Consider the following 19255-nt stretch of genomic DNA (forward strand, 5'->3'; position numbering starts at 1 on the left):
ATGTGACTGTTAAACATACAAGTCAGTCAAAATCGCAACACTGTTTCCTCAAGCAACACCTTTCCAACTGGAAAAGATCAGCGGCCAACAAATGTGTGTTACGGACTCTAACACAAGGCTACACTACAATTGCCAGTAATCCACATGCTTCAGGGGTGTCTTAAAAACAACAGCTGGCAACCCTGCTCAAAAACAAACATCCTTGCTCCTGGAAAAGCATGCACTCAGATGTAGAATCAGTTTACATACAATAGGCCCTGAGGTGTATATGACAGGTGTGTGTGATCTCTTTACAGACACACACTTGAGGTGTGTGTTCTTGGAGGAGTGTGTCCTGCCCTGCAGCTTCCAGCCAGACCGTGATGAGGTCGTCAACTGGCTCAAACAGGAAGTGCCTTCCACTCCTTCCAGCGAGCAGGGGAGCTGACTGTGCATGAGCAGTACACTGGCCGCACCTCCGTCCTCACACACCTGGTCTCCCGTGGCAACATATCGCTGCATCTGACGGGGTGTGGCCCAGGGACCACGGCAGATACAAGTGTCACGTGCATACCTCTGCAGGCGTGCACAAAGCCAATGCCATCGTCAGGGTGGAGGGTGAGTCAAGCTGTCAATAGAACAGTAGACACACCCACAGTCCGACTGTCCTAGCTTGTTACAGTTATTCTATCAACGTATGATCAGTTGATGTGTGTATATATAGTACCGGTCAAAGGTTGGGACACACCTACTCATTCAAGGGTTTTTCATTATTTGTACTATTTTCTACATTGTAGAATAATAGTGAAGAAATCAAAACTACAAAATAACACATATGGAATCATGTATTAACCAAAAAAAGTGTTAAATCAAAATAGATTTTATATTTTAGATTCTTCAATGTAGCCACCTTTTGACTTGATGACAGCTTTGCACACTCTTGTTATTCTCTCAACAAGTTTCAAGAGGTAGTCACCTGCCTTTCCTGGAGTTTCACAAATCACAACGAAGAGGCCCTCATCCTCACCTACGACAGCCAATCACAGCTCAGTTCTGCCTCAACACCCTGGGAGGCCTGTGCATGATTGGATGTCCTCAGGCTTCCATTCGGTGACGGATCGCTGCAATTGATCAACCCAGTCAGTCTGGAACACACAGGGACCTATACCCAGAACACACACACAGAACACACCGGGGTCAACATCTCAGCTGTCACTGGTGAGAGAACACTCACACCTACACACACTAACCATACCTACGAGTGTCTGTTAGGGGTATACAGTCTCTGAATATTGCCCGTGTCTCTGTTGCCTTTATCTGTAACCCGTGCACCTGTTACCTGTAAATCTGCTGTTACCTGTAAATCTGCTGTTACCTGTAAATCTGCTGTTACCTATGCGTCTGTTATATTACTTGTGTGTCTGTTACCTGTGTGTAGATAAGCGTATGATACATCAACAGGCATCTCGTGGTGTATCTTTGCCATGGTGATAGCAATGCTGACTCTCGCCCTCACAGGAATTCTGGGAAATCTGAAAGTCGGAGGTAAGGAGTATGGGCAGGGGAAAGGGTTAACTATAATAATAAACCTAACATCTGTCTATATTCACAAATGTGTAGTAATACTGACTTAGAGAACTAAGGCTGAATGAGCTTGCAGGTAAATGACGGTTTAAATACTTCTACATTTACCCTATCTGTACCTGATGTCCCTTTTCCTGTCACCAGGTAACCAGTCCAAGCCCAGAAAGAGACCAGTGGAAACCAGTGAGATGAAGCCAGTGAAAGGTAAGTCACAGTCCAGCTTTACTGTGGAGTGTATGTGTAGTATCCAGGACAGACCCTCAACTAACTGTAGTATCCAGGACAGACCATCAACCAACTGTAGTATGCAGGACAGACCATCAACTAACTGTAGTATCCAGGACAGACCATCAACTAACTGCAGTATCCAGGACAGACCATCAACTAACTGTAGTATCCAGGACAGACCATCAACTAACTGTAGTATCCAGGACAGACCAACTAACTGTAGTATCCAGGACAGACCATCAACTAACTGTAGTATCCAGGACAGACCAACTAACTGTAGTATCCAGGACAGACCATCAACTAACTTTAGTATCCAGGACAGGCCATCAACTAACTGTAGTATCCAGGACAGACCATCAACTAACTGTAGTGTCCAGGACAGACCATCAACTAACTGTAGTATCCAGGACCCTCAACTAACTGTAGTATCCAGGACAGGCCATCAACTAACTGTAGTATCCAGGACAGACCATCAACTAACTGCAGTATCCAGGACAGACCCTCAACAATAGTTACTCACCATCAGCTGGCCTGAAAGTGATCCACAGTTACAGCAGTGAACTGTAATATTTAGGACGCATAACTGCATGGGACTTCCTTCACCTGGAGTTTGCTGATATTGGCCTTTTAGAGTTTCTGTTTTTACCTACCTGTGGTGAGAAGTATGGCAAAACTACTCCAGGATACGTTTGACTAAAATGAATCAAAATGAATGAATGTTGAAGAAAGAACATTAATTATATCCAGGAATTAGTTGGCAAGACTTAGTCTTTTCTAATCGTTTGGCTCCGAACAGAAGCATTATTTTTGTTGTTCCATTTCACTGTTCCGACCAGCTAAATAAAGTTCTGAACCGGTTCAAACCCTAAAAAGTAACGGTTTATTTAGTTTCTTTCTGTTCATTTTTAAACCTCTGAAATCAGTTTTTTTTTTACATTTAGCTGAACATGAAATGACTTCACCAATCAGTGAGGAAAGAGCAGCTTGCTATGGAGCGGGCAAACGATAGTTACATGAAGCTTGGATTGACACGCTGGACATCTTGTCATGACATGCATTATCTGAATTAGACCCACAGAATTATACCTACATAGGAGTGGCATATATGAAGGAACTTTTAATGTCTTTGAACTTGGCTTAACGTTGATGCTAGCTAGCTTGTATGCAGAGCGGCACAAGAATTCAAGTCTAGCAGTACGGACATTTTGCTTTAACACAGTCGCTGCCTTGTCATAAATACCAAGCTCAGTCGCACTTCACAAGGGGGTAAGGGGTCATTTGTCTAGGGCAGAAAGTCCATATCCACTCTGTAAATGTTTCACAATGCGCTAATCTTTGCCCTACACCTATTCGGCAAATGTTAAAAGCACTTGTGTAAGGAGCAGCACACTCCTCACTTCACTACCTGGATGGATACACTTTTTAGGAATAATCAGCAACAAAACTGTAATGACAAGCACAGGATACTTTACAATCCTTTAAGAGGGAGAGGAGCTCGTTTCCACAACAATAACCCTGTGGTCTGATCTCCGTGGAGATGGCCTGGGGTCTGGTTTCCACGACATTAAGGGGTATGTTGTCAGTGGTGATTCTACTGTGGACTGCCACATTCACAGATGGGAGAGGTGAGTGACAACCATCGTCTTAGTTCATCCGTCGTTGAATTATAGTTTTACCTAGATTGAACCAGGTACTGCAGTGACACCTCTTTCAGCGATAGGCAGTGTCTTAGACCACAGCACCACTCGGGAGCCACTCTTTACCTTCTGTGTGACTCAAAATATTACATTCCAAAATATCTCCAACAAATGTAAGATCTTAATTTGATCACTCTTTTGTTGCTGTGAATTTTCCTGCACAGTAGGAAAAGCAAAGTTCTAGTGTATTCAAGTTTAAAGGCTTCTAAAGAATGTGATTTCCACTTTAAAATGGCACTTGATTTGCCCTAATGAAAAATGTATCAATGTATTAATGTATCATGTCCATGAATTACAATCCACACCATAATTCCCATTTCCTGTTGCTGAGTAAGTGCTGAGCTAGCATCAGCTGGGAGGAGGGAAGTTGTTATCACACAGGACTGACAGGGTTTTACTGATGTCAACTCACTGGAATCACCTCATATCAGTTTAACTGTAAAACACGCTTCTCTGAAACATGAATGACTTACTTCAAGAGCAGACCTGTTGTGAGTAATTCTCTTTGTCCACTTCCACCCTAAGTCAAAGTGATATACAGATGAATCATCATGTGATCATGTGATTGACAATGAGGTCTCAAGAAAGTCTCCCTGTGAATATGTTTGAACAACTAATGGAAGATCAGTGATTCAATTTAACAGACAGGACAGGCTAAGCTGGTTTATCAATGTAAATGATTGCTGAATGGCTGTGTGGTATGATTAGAGGCATGAAGGAAGTGTAGTCATTCAGGTCTGTCTTAATTTTAGACTGTGATTTTAGTTAGAGGTTAGGTGCTTTGGGTGTGGAGGGGGGCGGGTGGAGGACTGAGGAAGACCACAATGACAGATTAGACTCAGGTTAATATTAACAATAATAACAGGTTACTCACTTTACCAAGGTATCTGACTATTGGGGAGTATAGGAGTCTGTATATGAATCCCTTCTCGTTCAGATGCTAATTTAATGTGTGTGTTTATTCACTTGCAGACATCCATGTAACCTGTGTGTTCTCAGAGGATTGTGTCCTGCCCTGCAGCTTCCAGCATGGCAGTGAGGAAGTCATCCACTGGCTGCAACCAGAAGACAAGGACCTGACCGTCCACTCCTACTACTACAATACAGATCAGCTCAAACAGCAGAGCCAGCCTTACAGAGGGAGAACAGCCCTGTTCAATGACCAGATCCCCAAAGGAAACGCTTCACTACTGCTGAGAGGGATCACACTCCAGGACCAGGGCAGATACAAGTGTTACACCAGCACTCTTAAAGGCAACAAGGAGTCCTTCGTTAACATAGCAGTGGAGGGTACGGAATGTCTGTCTGTCTGTCTGTCTGTCTGTCTGTCTGTCTGTCTGTCTGTCTGTCTGTCTATGATGATCACTTCATGGCTGCTCCATGTGTAATGTCTACTTTGTTGCAGCTCCAGTCCGCTTGGTGGACATACAATTATCAGATGACATCATCACCTGCAGTTCTACAGGTATCTACCCCGAGCCTAAACTCACCTGGTCCACTGACCCCCCCTCTGACCTTTCATTTGACCCTGGAACCATCCAGAACTCCACCAGCATCAAGGTGGATGACCGGAGCCTCTATGACATCACCAGCACAAAACAGTTTAGCAGAGACCGAACCAACATCTGTACCATGACCTCTGGGACAGTAGAAAGGACAACAACCCTGAAACAGCAAGGTAATCAATTAATCAACCTATTAATCAATCAATTCATACATCAATGAATCAATGAATCAATATATTTATCTGCCTGCAAACTGTACAAAAACAAGACATCATTGTGAGATAAAATACACAAAGATGAAGCTAAAAAGGCTGTTTCTCATGACATAATTTCAGATCCGGTCCAGACTTCTCCAAGCAGTGAGGTGTCCATCCTCTGCAGTGTCTCTCAGTCTGACCTCCTGACCTTTGACCTCACCTGGAGGTTCAACCAGATAGTCACCATCCTCACCTCCAGCTACACCAATGGCACACCTCAGATGCAGGTTGACGACCAGTGGAAGGAGCAGGTTCAGAGTTTGTCTGACTCTGGCAGCCTTCAGCTCCACAAGTTAACCATGGTCCACCAGGGGACCTACAGCTGTGAACTCTCTACTGCCAGAGACACACACCTGATCCTCACCTACCTGCAGATCACACCTGATAAACTATCTGATGGTACAAAGTTTACTTTTACTGTTTCCCCTCACTGTAAGTCACAGGATCACATTAAACAATACAACTGATACTCTGTATTTTCTCCTTCAGTTTCAGATGGACTGAGTCCAGGTGCAATCGCAGGTATAATAATAATAATAATAGCAGCAGCAGCGATTATAGCAGCAGTGATATATTACCTGCCGAAAGGTAAGTTATGATGATGACATCATAATCTGTTGAACCATTTAACACAACCACCTCCTGATGAACAGAGAGGAGGGTTACATTGGTTACGTTACACTGTCCCCAATTCTGCAGGTAGATGTTCCACGGAATATTCATGTCCTTATGGTTACATTTATTTACTCATACTAGCTGTTTGTGTGTCTGAATCCTGCTAACTCACCCTAAACTCATCTATCCCCCTCCAGCAAATACAAATGGTCCAAATGAAAATGGTCAGAGTGGAATACCACTTCAGAATGGAGAAGAAAGAGAGGAAGACATAGAAAGACTAGAACAAGGTCAAGGAGAAGAGGGATCAGCCACATCAACCACACTAATGCCTCAGACAGAAGGAGATAACATTGACCAAGGGGAGGACAAAGAGGAAAGGTGACAATTAGATAATTGTCCAAATGCATATAGGCAATGCTAACACTTTCACCAACAAAAGGCAAGGTGTAGCTATAATCATATTGCTTACACACCTGTCCAATCCTTTCAGATCTCCATGAAGTGGCTAGCCGGGGGGTAGTGGCTAAGGGTTGTTTCTGGACCAAACCCATCTTTGACATCAAAAAAACAATGTTTTGCAAGTAAAATGTGAATTTACCCATGTCTATCTCCTGTATCAGGTATAGTTACTACTCAGTGACAGTATGTCATTCACCATCTTTGTGTCTTGGAGAGGCATGTCAGCCTCAAAACACACTGAATGGACAGGACAGGACAGGACCTGTTTCACCATCAGAAGTAACTTGCTGGCATGTTAATCAATCAATTACAATACATTATTAGGAGAAGTAGTTGATTGATTGCGGGACATAGTTTTTAAAGTTTCAGTTTATTGCGTGTGTGGGAATTAATTTTGTTATAGCAGGAGGAAGTAGCTACACTGAGTATATATACTGTAGCATCACACCCTCACCTTGATGAATGCAGGTGATCTTTACCTGTATGTAACATGATCCCTCTGGAAGTCCCAGACAGTCTCTCTCTGAAGAGAGAGGAGCTATAGTAGCAGGAACAATAAGTTACCTGAAACAGAATGGGAAGCTATGATGATAACAACCATAGTCAGCCTCTATTGAGACAATTAACACACCATAATGTTATACATTTAGTAGAGAACGGTAGTGACTATTGGTTTTGATTGGGTTATACAACCTTCCCATAAAGTCTCCCACAGGTTCCCTCATGGATCTATCCAGTCATGTTCTCAATTTGTTCAGAGAACGTTAAGAAACAACATTCTTCTGTGGCAATTTCAGTACTTCAGCATAACATTTACTACAGGATTCATTATGGTTCTATTTAAAGTCATTAACTCAGAACATTAAGAAATCTTGCCATAAAAACTGAAAGAAAACAGAAACATTCAAAGAATGTTATTTAAAAACAAATACATTCTGTTCTCAGCATCAACAAAACTCTCTTCTCTATCTTGTTAAGTGTGTTCAGGTGTGTTGGCTGCGCCCACTAATTGGCCACACCTGATCTTAATGAGTGCTTGTTTCCTTTGAAATAGGGTCTGTTTGAATAGACTAAAATGAACAGCTTTGTATGAGTAAAAAAAAACATCATGGTAGCTCCATCCTGGTGGCTCAGTGGAATAATTCCATGGATAGAGAGCAGAAGATCATCAGCTTGAATCTCATTGATGCCATGCCACAATAAAAAAAATCTGTGTGTTCACATGATAAATGCATTTCCATGGGTCTTATCTTCAAATAACCTACTATTTCTGATCTCAGAATGTTAATAAAACTTTTAGGGAACCATAGAAAAATGTTCTCAGAATCTCCCTGGAAACTAAAAAAATATTCCAAGAACAGGCACATTTTTTACTTCCATTCTCAGAACGTTTAATAACTTCCAGTTTTAACGTTTAGGAAACTTTTGGTTTTATTACCAGAACCAATGGGAAACCAAAAACGTAGGTTCCCACAACTTCCAATGAACCAAATATGCTATCTGGGCTAATAGCGATAGCAGCAATACAGTAGCAATGCCTTATTCACAGTGGACGTCGCACAAGGCAGATATTTTCTTTCTGTTGGTTGATTTGGTTATTTGTGAATGTTTGTTGTCCTTATGTTTTGATATTGAGGAGAAAAGTACTGCCATAATAGCACTGGATCATTCCACATTATACTGTGAACATTAAATACATTCACTTTACTAGTCTTTGTTTGCTTCTGCTTCATGTTGCCTGCTCAACCCCAAACCAAACCTCTCACTTTTACACCTCATAACATTTGGATCAGTGAGTCAATAATAGTCAATAATGCCTGGTCTTTGAAAGGTGTCTAGTGCATTAGAGTCTGAATGACATTCCAAGGACATTATAGGGTGTGTGTGTGGTATCAGAGGCCATTGGTGGTTACTACACAGGCCGAATAGGGAGTGCTATATGGACACTTCTGAGGGTTGTGGTCCCCTCAGAACCATGGGTACTTTGGTCCATATCCCTTCGGCTGTTAAGGATAGGGGGCAGTATTTTCACGTTCGGATGAAAAATGTGCCCAAATTAAAACGGCCTCATACACAGACTCAGAAGGTAGGATATGCATATTTTTAGTGGATTTGGTTAGAGAACACACTGAAGTTTCTAAAACTGTTTGAATGTCTGTGAGTATAACAGAACTCATATGGCAGGCAAAAACCTGAGAAAAATCCAACCAGGAAGTGGGAAATCTGAGAATTGTAGTTCTTCTTTTGAATCCCTATCAAAACTACAGTGTCTGTGGGGTCATGTTGCACTTCCTAAGGCTTCCATTGGCTGTCAACGGCCTTTAGAAACTTGTTTCATCCGTCTCCTGTTACTGGGCAGAAAATAGGAGCTCAGTCAATCAGTGGCCTGTCTGAGGACAAAGGACTTGGTTATGCGCGAGCCCGCCGTTCCTTCTTTTTCTCCTTGAATGAATACGCTGTTGTCCGGTTGGAATATTATTGACGTTTTATGTTAAAAAGACCCTAAGGATTGATTGTAAACAATGTTTGACATGTTTCTACGAACGGTAATGGAACATTTTGACTTTTCGTGTCTGGATTTACGCTCGCGCATTATGCCTTTGGATAGTGATCTGAACGCACAAACAAAACGGAGGTATTTGGACATAAATATGGAGTATTTCGAACAAAACTAACATTTCTTGTGGAAGTAGGAGCCATGAGAGTGCATTCTGACGAAGATCAGCAAAGGTAAGGGAAGATTTATAATACTAATTCTGAGTTTTATTGATGCCATGACTTGGTGGGTAACTATATAGCTTGCTTTGATGGTTAAGCTACGTACTCAGAATATTGAAAAATGTGCTTTCGCCGAAAAGCTATTTTAAAATCTGACACAGCGGTTGCAATAAGGAGTAGTATATCTATAATTCTTTCAATAACTGTTGTAAAGTTTATCAACGTTTATGATGAGTATTTTTGTAAATTGATGTGCTCGTTCACCGGAAGTTTTGGGTGGCAATACATTTTCTGAACATCACGTGCCAATGTAAAATGGGGTTTATGGATATAAATATGAACTTTATCTAACAAAACATACATGTATTGTCTAACATTGAGTCCTGGGAGTGTCATCTGATGAATATCAACAAAAGTTAGTAATTCATTTTAGCTGCATTTGTGGTTTTTGTGATGCCTCTCCTTACTTGCAAAATGGCTGTTTGGCTTTTCTTGTTTACGTGATGTGCTAACATAATCTAATGTTTTGTTTTCGCCGTAAAGCCTTTTTGAAATCGGACACTGTGGTTAGATGAACCTCTCTCGGGTATGTGGGACGACATCGTCCCACCAAGTCAACAGCCAGTGGAATCGAGTGGCGCGAAATTCAAAAACCTTAAAAATGCTATAACTTCAATTTCTCAAACATATGACTATTTTACACCATTTTAAAGACAAGACTCTCGTTAATCTAACCACATTGTCCGATTTCAAAAAGGCATTACAACGAAAGCAAAACATTAGATTATGTCAGGAGAGTACCCAGCCAGAAATAATCACACACCCATTTTTCAAGCTAGCATATAATGTCACAAAAACCACAGCTAAATGCAGCACTAACCTTTGATGATCTTCATCAGATGACACTCCTAGGACATTATGTTATACAATACATGCATGTTTTGTTCAATCAAGTTCATATTTATATCAAAAACCAGCTTTTTACATTAGCATGTGACGTTCAGAACTAGCAAACATACCGAAAACTCCCGGAGAATTTACTAAATTACTCACGATAAACGTTCACAAAACATAACAATTATTTTAAGAATTATAGATACAGAACTCCTTTATGCAATCGCGGTGTCAGATTTTAAAATAGCTTTTCGGCAAAAGCACATTTTGCAATATTCTTAGTAGATAGCTCGCCATCACGGGCTAGCTAATTTGACACCCACCAAGTTTGGCGTTCACTAAACTCAGAATAACTATAAGAAAAATTGGATTACCTTTGCTGTTCTTTGTCAGAATGCACTCCCAGGACTTCTACTTCAACCACAAATGTTGTTTTGGTTCAAAATAATCCATAGTTATGTTCAAATATCCTCTGTTTTGTCCGTGCGTTCAGGTCCCTATCCGAACGGTGACGCGTGGATGCATGTCGTGACAAAAAATTTCAAAATATTCCATTACCGTACTTCGAAGCATGTCAAACGCTGTTTAAAATCCATTTTTATGCGATTTTTCTCGTAAAATAGCGATAATATTCCGACCGGGAGACGTTGTTTTTGTTCAAAGACTGAAAGAAGAAAATGGACTCTTCACGTGCACGCGCGCACCCATGTCATTGTTCTCAGATCGACCACTTTCCAAATGCGCTACTGTTTAGTCATCATTCCCCATTCTGGCGCCTTCTGAGAGCCTATGGGAACCTTAGAAAATGTCACGTTACAGCAGAGATCCTCTGTTTTCAATAAAGAGGCTATAGAAGGCCAAGAAATGGTCTGAGAGGGCACTTCCTGTATAGAATCTTCTCAGGTTTTGGCCTGCCATATGAGTTCTGTTGTACTCACAGACAACATTCAAACAGTTTTAGAAACTTTAGGGTGTTTTCTATCCATATCAAACAAGTATATGCATATTCTAGTTTCTGGACAGGAGTAATAACCAGATTAAATCGGGTACGTTTTTTTATCCGGACGTGAAAATACTGCCCCCTACCCAAGAGAGGTTAACGAGAATCTTATCTTTAAAATGATGTATAATACTTGTATGTGTGAGAAATTTGAATGATGAGATTTTTGTTTTTTGAATTTGGTGCTGTGCTATTTCACTGGCTGTTGTCAAATCAATCCCGCTAACGGGATTCGCGTGTTAGGTGGTCACTAAGGGGTTAACATTTGGATAAGTGAGTCAATAATAGTCAATAATGCCCGGTCTTTGAAAGCTGTCTGGTGCTGTTACGTTCCCCAGTTTCTGTGTTGTGGTTTATATATTTTCATGTATGTATTTCAGGAAATGGCTTCCTGACATTCTCCAAGCAGCTGATTACTAATTGGAGAGCTGACCACGCCCCATTGCTAATTGGAGAGCTGTATCCCATTAGACTCCTTCTCCAGCTATATAAACCAGTGTTCTGTTGATCAGAAAGAGCGAGATGATTGCTGAGAGAGAAGGCTGATGGTTAATTCTGTGTTGTTCAGAGTTTACTTAAGCTTTGTGTAGCTGCTGATTTGAGGTATGTGTGTGTGTGCCAATAGAACTGTGGTTTTGATTATTGGAATTGCTTACCGTAATTTTCGGGCTATTAAGCGCACCTGAATATAAGACACACCCACTGAATTAAAAAAAATATATTATTTTGAACATAAATAAGCTGCACATGTCTATAAGCCACAGGTGCCTACCGGTACATTGAAACAAATGAACTTTACACAGGCTTTAACGAAACACAGCTTGTAACAAAAAATTTGCAGTAAGCTTTAGTTGTCTTTTTGCACTGAATCAATTCCTCACGCTGCTGTTTCCAACGTCTTATCGACTCATTAAGACCAAGCTCCCGTGCAGCAGCTCTATTTCCTTTTCCAACAGCCAGATCAATCGCCTTCAACTTGAAAGCTGCATCATATGCATTTCTCCGTGTCTTTGCCATGATGAGGGTGACAAAATGACTACCATAATCAGAATGATGGGAAGTTTGAGAGCGCTTGATTTAATCTAAACAGTAAACAAAAAAGTTGTTTGACCGTAACCCGTTCGGCAATTTCATTGGTCTAATGAAAGCTTCATGCCGCCAATAAACTGAGCACGTCACAGAATGTGTTTTCTTTTTTTTTTTTGGAAAAAAAAATTGAAAGCGGGAAAAATCCATATATTAGCCGCGTCATTGTTAAAGCCGCCGAGGTTCAAAGCCTGGGAGAAAAGTTGCGGCTTATAGTCCGGAATTTACGGTACTTACATTGGTGATATTCTGTTTCATTTGTTGCCAGGGGGGAAGGCACCTAGGGAGTGCTTAGGAAACAGGCCCGTGGGCATACATTACCCGTAGTAGTTTACTGTCTATGCACACTAGGAAAGAGCTGGGCGTACTGTCCCCTGTATTTTGGTTAGTGCACCAGGTGGTGCTAGTTAGGTAAGTAGTGGGTAGGCAGGTAAGGTAGGAGAGGGGGCTTTGATATTTACTTTCAAACAGCAGAGCCAGCCTTACAGGATGACAAAAGGCAGAGAATACCATTTACAGGGAATTTATTCCTTCGCCGTGCGAAGGAATAAATTCCCTGTAAACGGTATTCTCTGCTTTTGTCATCCTTACTCACACCTACAATCCATACCGCTTTCACATCACGGAGAGTTGAGTTGTAGCAGGGTGTGGCGTTCCCTCGTCCGAGAGGCGTGCGTAACAGGTGCATTACAGAGTCTGAATGACATTCCAAGGACATTATAGGGTGTGTGTGTGTGGTGTATCAGAGGCCATTGAGCCCCTACATCATACTGTGTTGTGATGACAAACTGAAAGGCAGCACATTACATTACACACCGGGTCCTCCTACACCACAGGAGTGTGTTTTCAGACCCATTTCACTCTACATGATGATTATTCCCACGCAGGAGAAACGTGTCCACAGCCACACAGTGCTGATATATTAACACACACTCTACACACTACACACAAGCCATAAGACTAAATAGCTAACAAAATGGCTACACTGACTATCTGCATTGACCCTTTAATTTTGCACTGACTGTCACAGGACTCAACACACTCTCTCTCTCACACACACACACACTCAACACACTCTCTCTCTCACACACACACACACACACACACACACACACACACACACACACACACACACACACAAAATCATCATATAAACTGCTGCTACTCCTGAGGCCAAGTCACCTTACCCCTATACATATCTACCCCTACCACTGCAGTATCCCTGCACATTGTAAATATGGTATTGGAACTGACCGTGTATATACTGTAGCTTGTATACTTTCTCATATTGATTACTTTATTACTGGGAAAAGAGCTGGCAAGAAAGGTATTACACTGTACTGGTGCACGTGACAATAAAAACTTGACACTTAAAAATATTAGCATGTTGAAACAGTGCAAAGAAACTAAACCAAAGCATGTGGATATCATAAGGTGAATGCACCAATTTGTAAGTCGCTCTGGATAAGAGCGTCTGCTAAATGACGTAAATGTAAATTGCATGAATTGCTGTCATACCTTGTCCATAGACTATTTACAGGTTAAAGAATCCAATTTGTCATTTGGGTGAACTATCCCTTTAACTTGGTCTACCAATGGCACTGCTCTTGAAGAGTGAAACTAGGCTGACTCCTAAGGATTGTACATTCACATACCAGTCACATACCAACACAAAACCGGAATGGGCACTTTACTCTGTGACAAACTGGACTTGGTGAAGAGTGACAGCACAGCTACTAGATTCTGACAGAGAGGAGTTTGTATCCACGACGATAACACTGTGGTCTGGTCTCTGTGGAGATGGCCTGGGGACTGGTTTCCATGACATTAAGGGGTCTGATGTTGATGGTGATTCTGCTGTGGACTGTCACATCCACAGATGGGGAAGGTGAGTAACAACCATCATCAGTCTGTCTTAGTTCGTCTGTCTTTACCTTCTGTCTGTCTCAAAATATTATATTCCAAAATAACTCCTACGTAGTCCTAGTCCCTAGACACACCTTAGGCTCTAGTGTAGTGTGAGCATTAAATAGGTGTAAGCAATGTGGTGAAACCTCTACCTAACCAGATTACAATAGCAGACCACATATATGAAAAATACCATATAACTGTAAAACAAGTTTCTCTGAAACATGAATTACTGTAGATCATAAACATGGTCATTACAGAAGACTGACAAATTAATTCAAGAGCAGAGTTTTCCTGTTATGCGTAGTTATCTTTGGCCACTTCCACCCTAAAGCAAAGTGTTGAACACTGAGTGTACCAATTTGGGCAGTAAACCAGCATTCTGCCCTCAAAACAGCCTCAATTCATCGGGGCATGGACTCTACAACAGGTCAAAAGCGTTCCAAAGGGATGCTGGCCCATGTTGACTCCAATGCTTCCCACAGTTCTGTCAAGTTGGCTGGATGTCCTTTGGGTGGTGAACCATTCTTGATACACACGGGAAACTGTTGAGCATGAAAAACACAGCCGCTTTGCAGTTATTGACACAAACCGATGCGCCTGGAATCTACTACCATACCTTGTTCAAAGGCATTTACATCTTTTGTCTTGCCCATTCACCCTCTGAATGTCACACATACATAATCCATGTCTCAACTGTCTCAAGGCTGAAAAATCATTTTTTAACCTTTATGCTCTTTTATCTACACTGATTGAAGTTGATTTAACAAGTGACATCAATAAGGGAACAATTAGCTTTCATCAATAAGCTTTCACCTGTATTCACCTGGTCAGTCTATGACATGGAAAGACCAGGTGTCCTTAATGTTTCATATACACAGTGTGTTTGATTCATCATGTGATCATGTGATTGACTATGAGGTCTCATCAACGTCTCTCTGGGATTGTTTGAACAACTTTATAGTAAGAATCAGTGATTCAACAACAGACGGAACAGGCTAAGATGGTTTAACAATGTAAATGATTACTGAATGGGCGTGTGGTGTTAGAGGCATGAAGGAAGTGTAGTCATTCAGGTCTGACTGGAGTCTTTACTTTAGACTGTGATTTTAGTTAGAGGTTAGGTGCTTTGGGTGTGGAGGGGGGCGGGTGGAGGACTGAGGAAGACCACAATGACAGATTAGACTCAGGTTAATATTAACAATAATAACAGGTTACTCACTTTACCAAGGTATCTGACTATTGGGGAGTATAGGAGTCTGTATATGAATCCCTTCATGTCCAGATGCTAATTTAACGTGTGTGTTTATTTACTTGCAGACGTCCATGTAACCTGTGTGTTCTCAGAGGATTGTGTCCTGCCCTGCAGCTTCCAGCGTGGCAGTGAGGAAGTCATCCACTGGCTGAAACCAGAAGACAAGGACCTGACCGTCCACTCCTACTACTACAATACAGATCAGCTCAAACAGCAGAGCCAGCCTTACAGAGGGAGAACAGCCCTGTTCAATGACCAGATCCCCAAAGGAAACGCTTCACTACTGCTGAGAGGGATCACACTCCAGGACCAGGGCAGATACAAGTGTTATACCAGCACTATTAAAGGCAACAAGGAGTCCTTCGTTAACATAGCAGTGGAGGGTACGGAATGTCTGTCTGTCTGTCTGTGATGATCACTTCATGGCTGCTCCATGTGTAATGTCTACTTTGTTGCAGCTGCAGTCTGCTTGGTGGACATACAGTTATCAGATGACATCATCACCTGCAGTTCTACAGGTATCTACCCCGAGCCTAAACTCACCTGGTCCACTGACCCCCCCTCTGACCTTTCATTTGACCCTGGAACCATCCAGAACTCCACCAGCATCAAGGTGGATGACCGGGGCCTCTATGACATCACCAGCACAAAACAGTTTAGCAGAGACCGAACCAACATCTGTACCGTGACCTCTGGGACAGTAGAAAGGACAACAACCCTGAAACAGCAAGGTAATCAATTAATCAACCTATTAATCAATCAATTCATAAATCAATGAATAAATTCATCAATATAGTTATCTGCCTGCAAACTGAACAAAAACAAGACATCATTGTGAGATAAAATACACAAAGATCAAGCTAAAAAGGCTATTTCTCATGACATCATTTCAGATCCGGTCCAGGGTCCTCCAAGTAGTGAGATGTCCATCCCCTGCAGTGTCTCTCAGTCTGACCTCCTGACCTTTGACCTTACCTGGAGGTTCAACCAGACAGACACCATCCTCACCTCCAGCTACACCAATGGCACACCTCAGATGCAGGTTGACGACCAGTGGAAGGAGCAGGTTCAGAGTTTGTCTGACTCTGGCAGCCTTCAGCTCCACAAGTTAACCATGGTCCACCAGGGGACCTACAGCTGTGAACTCTCTACTGCCAGAGACACACACCTGATCCTCACCTACCTGCAGATCACACCTGGTCAACAATCAAGAGGTAAAAGTTTCCTTTTACTGTTTCTCCTCACTGTAAGTCATAGGATCACATTCAACAAAAAAACTGCTCATCTTTATTTTCCAGGTAGAATTGCTGTTATAGTGGCATCAGCAGCAGCAGTGATTATAGCAGTAGTGATATGTTCCTTGCCGAAAGGTAAGTTACGATGATGACATCATAATCTGTTGAACCATTTAAACACAGCCACGTCCTGGCCATAGAGCCATACGAAACATACTTTACGTATTTCTTCACCTCCAAGACGTATGAAACCTACTAATGTGTAGTTACTTTAGACCGAAATGAAAGCAGCGAGGTTGGTCAGGGAGAGTGGGTGGGTGTAATCGGTGACCGTCTAGCAATCCAAAGTTTGCGTGTTCTAGATGGGTTGGGGACATTTGTAGCATTCTAGCTAACCCTTCCCTTACTCCTTATTCTAAACGTAACCAAATTTACTTTACTTCACTTAATCTTTATCGTTAGTTCAATGTAAATCCTTCCCATTATTCTCCTTGGTTGCAACCTGATCTAAGAGAAAGACGTATAATGATATGTACTCCAAGATGTTATTCTAAGTTAATGGTCCCAACCTTTTTCGGTTACAGTACTGACAGCTGAATTTTGCTCTGCCCGGAATAGCCCAAAAGTACCCCATTGTGCATTTTCCAGTAGGCCTATGGTCTCATGGGTCTTCTCAAGTACCCCCTGTGGATAGGTGATGTACCCCCAGGGGTCCAAGTACCACTGGTTTGGAACCACTAGTTGGGAACCACTCAAATTCATATCATATTGTTCTGCCAGGGAAGACGTGTGATACTACACGTCCTCTAATTCATATAATATAGTGCGACTGCTATTCCATTCATAATGTAACTCAACGTAACATATCATACTAAATGGAGTGTCACAGATTTACTTACAGAATAATAATGAATTGCCCTGAGATCACATTGCAACTAAAGAGAGTAGTGTTACCATCTCAAGGTTTTCTGCCCAAATACAAAAGTAACACGACATCTAAAGAGATGAACACCATCTCACAACCTGAAGAGGGAGAGTCACTCTCTGCCACATGTAGACGTCCACGGAATATTCATGTCCTTATGGTTACATTTATTTATTCATACTAGCTATTTGTGTGTCTGAATCCTGCTAACTCACCCTAAACTCACCTATCCCCCTCCAGCAAATACAAATGGTCCAAAGGAAAATGGTCAGAGTGTAAAACCACTTCAGAATGGAGAAGAAACTGAGGAAGACATAGAAAGACAACAAGGTCAAGGAGAAGAGGGGTCAGCCACATCAACCATAGTAATGCCTCATAATTAACATTAAGAAAACTTTCCATTAAACCACAAAACATTGGTAACGTTCAAGGAACGTTCAAAGAATGTTATTTAAAAACACATACATTCTGTTCTCAGCATCAACAAAACTCTCTGTCCTCCATCTTGTTAAGTGTGTTCAGGTGTGTTGGCTGCTCCCAATAATTGGCCATTCCTGATCTTAATGAGTGCTTGTTTCCTTTGAAATAGGGTCTGTTTGAATGGACTAAAATGAACAGCTTTGAATGTGTTAAAAAAAACATATCATGGTAGCTCCATTGTAACGGTCGTCGTACGTAGTGGACCAAGGCGCAACGGTCGTCGGAGACTCTGGACGGGGCACTGTTGCCGGAAGCTCTGGATGGGGTACTGTTGCCGGAAGCTCTGGACGGGGTACTGTCGTCGGACACTCTGGACGGGGCACTGTTGCCGGAAGCTCTGGACGGGGTACTGTTGTCGGAAGCTCTGGACGGGGACTGCGCACTGAAAGCCTGATGCGTGGGGTTGGTAGTGGAGGTACCAGACTGGAGACACGCACCCCAAGGCTAGTGCGGGGAGCAGGAACAGGACGAGTTGGACTGGGCTGACGCACTGGAAGCCTGGTGCGTGGGCCTGGTACTGTCTTAACCAGACGGCTAGCACGCACCTCAGGACAAGTATGGAGAGCGTACTCAGGTGACATCAATTTTAGGACACGCTCCGGAGGGCGAATGTCGTGCCTAAAACACCAACACAGTAGCTCTCTCATAGTTTTCTCCTCCAATTTTCCCATCAACTCCTTTACAGTCTCTGCTTCGCTCACCTCCAATTTTACCCCGACTGGCTCTGGTTCCATCCTCGGCTCCGCCGATCTGTCCGTGTGCCCCCCCAAAAAAAATTATTGGGGCTGCCTCTCATGCATCCTAAGTTGGGCCCGCTCTTCGCTCCACTTCCGCCGTTCCTCCCTCGCTGTCTCCACCTGTTTCCATGGCAGGGTCTTGTCCCCTGCCATTACCTCCTCCCATGTCCAAAATGTCCTCTACTCCCTTCTCTCCCTGGCCCAGGATCTTTCCTCTTCCTGGGCCCGCTGCTTGGTCCATTGGTGGTGGGAAGTTCTGTAACGGTCGTCGTACGTAGTGGACCAAGGCGCAGCGGGTTGAGTGCTCATAGTGACTTTTTTTGAACACAAAATAAACAAAACAAGAAAACGATCGAAAGAACAGGATTGCAGGCTACACACACAGCTATGCAAACAACAACTTCCCACAAATGGACAGGTGAAAACAGGGCTACTTAAGTATGACTCTCAATCAGCAACAACGATGTACAGCTGTTCCTGATTGAGAGCCATACCAGGCCAACAAAGAAATACACAACATAGAAAACCATAGAAATACAAAACAAGAACATTACCCAAAAACCCCGGAACACATAAATCAAACACCCCTCTTACATAAATACATATCCCATTAAACCCCGAACCACATAAACAAATACCCCCTGCCATGTCCTGACCAAACTAAAATAACCAATAACCCCTTATACTGGC

General features: G+C 42.4%; 1 protein-coding gene across 1 annotated transcript; it reads left to right on the forward strand.

Moving 5' to 3' along the window:
• The first annotated feature begins 13544 nt into the window (after positions 1-13544).
• hhla2b.2 (HERV-H LTR-associating 2b, tandem duplicate 2) lies at positions 13545-17808 on the forward strand. Its single transcript, XM_029755288.1, has 6 exons — positions 13545-13913; positions 15254-15571; positions 15647-15919; positions 16082-16402; positions 16487-16558; positions 17589-17808. The coding sequence occupies exons 1-6, from the start codon at positions 13826-13828 to the stop codon at positions 17729-17731; spliced, it is 1215 nt and encodes a 404-aa protein (XP_029611148.1). The 5' UTR covers positions 13545-13825; the 3' UTR covers positions 17732-17808.
• The last annotated feature ends 1447 nt before the right edge of the window (positions 17809-19255 follow it).

Source organism: Salmo trutta, chromosome 6 (assembly GCF_901001165.1).
Source record: "Salmo trutta chromosome 6, fSalTru1.1, whole genome shotgun sequence".
Classification (NCBI taxonomy): Eukaryota; Metazoa; Chordata; class Actinopteri; order Salmoniformes; family Salmonidae; genus Salmo; species Salmo trutta.

Coding starts and splice junctions, on each gene's coding strand:
- hhla2b.2 (XM_029755288.1), top strand. CDS start 13,826: ATGGCCTGGGGACTGGTTTCCATGACATTAAGGGGTCTGATGTTGATG. Junction 13,914..15,253: donor CACATCCACAGATGGGGAAG/GTGAGTAACAAC, acceptor ATTTACTTGCAG/ACGTCCATGTAACCTGTGTG. Junction 15,572..15,646: donor CGTTAACATAGCAGTGGAGG/GTACGGAATGTC, acceptor ACTTTGTTGCAG/CTGCAGTCTGCTTGGTGGAC.